The sequence below is a fragment of the Dendrobium catenatum genome, unplaced genomic scaffold (genome assembly GCF_001605985.2).
Source record: "Dendrobium catenatum unplaced genomic scaffold, ASM160598v2 fragScaff_scaffold_759, whole genome shotgun sequence".
Lineage (NCBI taxonomy): Eukaryota > Viridiplantae > Streptophyta > Magnoliopsida > Asparagales > Orchidaceae > Dendrobium > Dendrobium catenatum.
Genome location: NW_021319221.1, coordinates 10191 through 15207, shown reverse-complemented (window position 1 = coordinate 15207; position 5017 = coordinate 10191). Strand labels below are relative to the sequence as shown.

Below are 5017 nucleotides of genomic sequence, written 5' to 3'. Positions count from 1 at the left end.
TTGTATAAAACTTATCACATCTCCAAAGTAGTCATAATTTATTCTACCTAATCCATCAACCTAAAAAAAATCAATAATCTATCTTCCTCATATGTTTAGACGTCCCATGCAAACATGTTGTCATGAACTAGTCATTCTTTAAATAATTTAATTAGGGATTCATGTTTTCATTCTCAATGTTCGCTGTTTTCTTTTTTTGAATGAAGTTATATGCATCCCTATTAGAGAATCACACATTTCCTACACCAACTACTTTATTGGATAGGTAGGTAAATGCATCAACTATTTTTATCCCAACTTTTATCATTGATTTATGAATTGAAGCTTTCTCATTACTAATGTGCTTATATGATCTAAGCAAATTTTGATCTTCCAACATAGCTAATTATTGATTATGGATCTTAGTAGATTTTTGCACCATCCAATCTATATCTTTAGTCACTGAAAATCTAATAATAGTTGGACACCAAGTTCCAGTGTTTGATTTATTATATTTTGATTTCGAATTTAAGTCAATATCCTTCTTAAATCTAGCTTTCAATAAAATAAAGCCCTTCGATTTTATTTTCTTTGAATTTGGTCAATAACAATGATGCTCTTTTCGATAGTGAAACCAGAATTATGAACATAATCGCAATACTTATCATATGCTTTATTCTCATAGTTATAAACACCTTGTGCACAAGAAAAACATATATAATATTCTAATATAAACATGGCATTACACAAAAATTAGTTGTATGTAATGAAACCAATTCACTCTACCGCTTCTTGGTATTAGGAAGCGGTATCGAGAAGCAGTATCGGGAAGCTAATATTCTTATTTTCATGGTATAAACATTGACGAACACAAAAATCAGCAGTACACTGCAGAAACAGTCACACAAGTGCTTCTCATTATAGGGAATCGGTACCTAGAAGTGGTACCTGGAAGCAATACTACTCGGTACTAAAAAGGTGTACTGAGAAGCGGTTGCCAGAAGCTTCACATAGAAGAAATAGAGAGAGAAAAACAAAAATGACACATATAATGGATGCACATAGTTACACAGAAGAGATACGCACATAGTTACATTCTAAAATAATAAGTTGTAAAACCTCTTCGGAGTTAAAAACTTACTGATAATATCACAAACTTAACTTCCATACTTCGCTGCGGTAAGTCTTCTTGAACTTTTTGGGTCTTGTCCATCTCCTCGCACAATTTGTTGTCATCCAAAGAGATTGTCATCTTTGTATCCTCTTCCTCCTTGTTCTTTCTCAACTCTCTTTTTTGTAGAAATCTTGTCTCACATGAAAAATATAGTCTACCAATGTCATAAAACCTAAAAAAAGTGTGTTTCTTTTGAATTTTTGCGTTAGATCCAGATCAAGTCATCGGGTCGCACGGTTATTTGGAAAGTCATGTGCTAAATTTCTAGATTTCATTGAGTCGGGTCCTTGGTCGTCGATGCGCTACGTGCATGCGCCTTTTTTTTGGCGTCCGGATGTATAGTATGTCCGATGTTCGTACCAAATAATTCTACCAGAGACTGAGGCACCATCTCACAAAGCTATCCGACTACTACAGTTAAGTGCCATCCATAAATAGATTTTTGTTCAACACAATATATTTCTTTCTAAAAAATCTACAAGCTTAGGGAGAGCTAATTAATTTCAGAACAAGTCATTAAAAATAATAATATTATTAAAAATAATAATAGTAATAATAAATATTAAAATAATAATAATAATAATAAAAGAAAGGGCCGTCGCAAAATTTATCATTTATTTCTATTGCACCTAACTTGACCGGGCAAATTAATCCTACGTGGAATTTTGCTTCATGTGAGGTGGGTTGTTAGATATCAAATTCATGACTAATATTTTAAATGCAGAAATACAAAGCAAAAAACCAAACAAAAAACTTTAAGCTACAACTGGCTAATGTAGCCAAAAGCTTTCATTGGCCCACAACATTGAGTTTAGCTTATATAAATTCTTTAAGTTGTACCTCTAAGGGCAGGAAGGAGAGAACGGATTTCTATTACTTTTTTTAACTTGCTCAAGCTAACGAGCCTTGAGAAAGTTGAACAAGGAATTTAGAAGCATCCAACTCCTCCTCATCTTCTCCTCGAGTTGTAAATCCTTTCTTCTCTTTTGCTCAGAAATGGGTCACAGTCCGTGGGCATTGACTGCAGGCATTCTAGGTCAAGTATAAAATAAAATTATTTAGATTATTGTTTCCCAATACGGTTTCGTGAAATTTAGGTGACACAACTATCAGTAAAAATTTTACTAAATGTTCTTGTAAACAAATAGTTTTAATCCTTCAAAACCTTATAAACAGTTTGTTAGTCAAAGGATTTTTTTCTGCCGGAACACTTTTATTAGAAGAAAATAAATTTTCTATGTAATGAGGACAAATATGCAATATAATTCTTTCCCATACAAATTCGGAGCATCTCGCTAATTGACAATAAAAAATAATAGGTTACAGGCAATACTTAAATCGACATGGAAATACAAACCAACATAAGAATTTTAATGAAAGTTGCGTATTTAATTACATATATATTTATTGTTGAAGCCAAGGTGAAAAGAAGCTGCTCATGTAGAATTTAATTTTGCTTACATACCATGGAAGGAAGACATTCCTTCTTATTATTTGGTCTATGTAAGCTGTAAAATAAAAAAAAAAAAATTGGTTACGAATCTTATTCTTATTTATTGCACATTAAGTCCTCGCATTTATTTCATGTTAATTATTTAAGCCCTTTCTTTTTGTACATTTCAGATGTACGTAATAGATTACGTGTGAGTTTCTCTAAGAGCTAATTGTGACATTACAGTTTTTTCTTGCTGTGAATTTATTCGTTCCACTATGTTCAACCTGTTAAACAAATTTCTAACTTATATACTTGTATTTCTTGCTCATTCCAGGAAATATTATCTCATTTATGGTGTTCCTTGCTCCAATGTAAAGCCAACCTCGATCCCTTCTTTTTTTTTTTCCTTTATAATTATTTTTTGTTTCCTGTAAACTCTTAGTACGGTAGAACAAACAAATCAATAGCTTATATATATAGATATATATATATCTTCATGGCTCACAAAAAATATATTTCTGCAGGTCAACGTTTTATCGTATCTACAAGAAAAGATCAACAGAAGGGTTTCAGGCCGTGCCCTATATTGTGGCTTTATTTAGCGCCATGCTGTGGCTTTATTATGCATTTATCAAAACTAATGTTTTGCTTCTCATCATCATCAACTCCATCGGCTGCGTTATTGAAGCCATCTATATAGCCGTTTTCCTGGCATATGCACATAAGAAAGCTAGGGTATATCACTTTTGCTTTTATTTGTTTTTCTCGGTTTACAAAAGCTTCAATTTTGAAATAAATCAATGGTAATCAAATAATACAATTTTGCAGGTTCGTGCGGCCAAAATAATCTTATTATTGGACGGAGGAATTTTCTCTGCGATAGTTCTTTCCACGATAGTACTTTCGAAAGGCGACACACGTGTGAAAGTAGTCGGATGGATTTGTGTTGGATTTGCAGTATGCGTCTTCGCTGCTCCTTTAAGTATCATGGTGAGATTAAATTGAATGCTCGAAAATTTTAAGATAATTATTTTCAGTCATTAAATTCAATTACGATGCCTTTATTAGTTGTTTTTTTTTAATCAAAATTTCATTTTGTTATTTACAAAATAGAGTTAAAATACTTTTTCAAGATTATATTTTCTAAACATATTTTTACTAATAATTGTTCGGCCATTTTTTTTTATCAAAGATTTCTTTTTTGCAATATAAAAATCACATCACATGACACAACAAAATGCTTTATGAAATAAAATAAAATTTTGTTTATTAGATAGAATAGCTCTTATAGGTATGATTATAAAAGAAAAGAATATTATTTATTTTTTTAATCAAAATTTTAAAATAATAATACTAATGATTAGTTTTATTAGTATAATACTAACCACATCTTAAAAGTAAAGTGTGACAATAGCTCATTTTTTCTGGAAATTCTTTTCTGGCAATCAACAACTAAAATTTTGACATCTGATTTCATTTGACTTTACAGAAACTAGTAATAGCAACAAAGAGCGTTGAATTCATGCCATTTAACCTATCATTCTTTCTCACCATTAGCGCTGTTGCATGGTTCTCCTATGGACTGCTTATTAAGGATCTATATGTCATGGTAAGTGATTATTTTCTTGTAAAAACAAATTTCTGGATATTCTATTAATTACTTTTCGTGTTCACGAAATATATATGATCAACGGTAGAAGAAAAAATACTTGAAATAGAGGACATGCATTTGAACATATCGAAATTGAATCAAGCTACAACTAAGCAATTTGTCCATTTTTTGTTTTTAAATTACTGTGTGAATGCATGTCCTCAATGCTTTAAATGTAATCTTCTGACTTTGATCATTTATATTTCATTCATAGATATAACATTATAATTCATTTGATCAATTTCAATATTATTTAAGCACTTGCTTAAAACCATTATGTTCATGTATGTAATACGATGTGATCTACATATACTGGCTGTTCAGCTTCCGAATGTATTGGGTTTCCTGTTTGGATTAGCACAAATGATTCTCTACGTAATCTACAAGAAGCCAGGAGGAAATAAAAAGGTTGATGAGAAGGCGGTGAAGAAGAACATAGCAGTCAAGCCTGCCGCTATTGATGATGAACAAAAGATAATGACTGAAGAGTGGACAAACCAGGTGAAAGATAAGATGGAAAATGATAACATGATGCCCGTCTAGACATGTACCAGTTCGCTCAAAGCCACATACAAATGACTACTGTCTTCTCATATAGATTTCACTAAAGCTTTTTTTTTTTGTTTTTGGTATGTATGTTTTTCCTTTTTTTTAAGGAAGGCTTGTGGTCCTATATCAATAAGAGTAACAATATATTTTATATAATCAAAATAGTCTAAAAAATTTAAGTTTTTATCTGAAAATGTTCATTTCTTAAGTATTAAATTATTCATCATAG

General features: G+C 31.2%; 1 protein-coding gene across 1 annotated transcript; it reads left to right on the top strand.

The window, feature by feature from the left end:
* Nucleotides 1-2149: 2149 nt before the first annotated feature.
* Nucleotides 2150-4782, top strand: LOC110092000 (bidirectional sugar transporter SWEET14). The gene is made up of 6 exons (XM_020816333.2): nt 2150-2189; nt 2923-2959; nt 3113-3323; nt 3417-3578; nt 4078-4197; nt 4564-4782. The coding sequence occupies exons 1-6, from the start codon at nt 2150-2152 to the stop codon at nt 4780-4782; spliced, it is 789 nt and encodes a 262-aa protein (XP_020671992.2).
* The last annotated feature ends 235 nt before the right edge of the window (nt 4783-5017 follow it).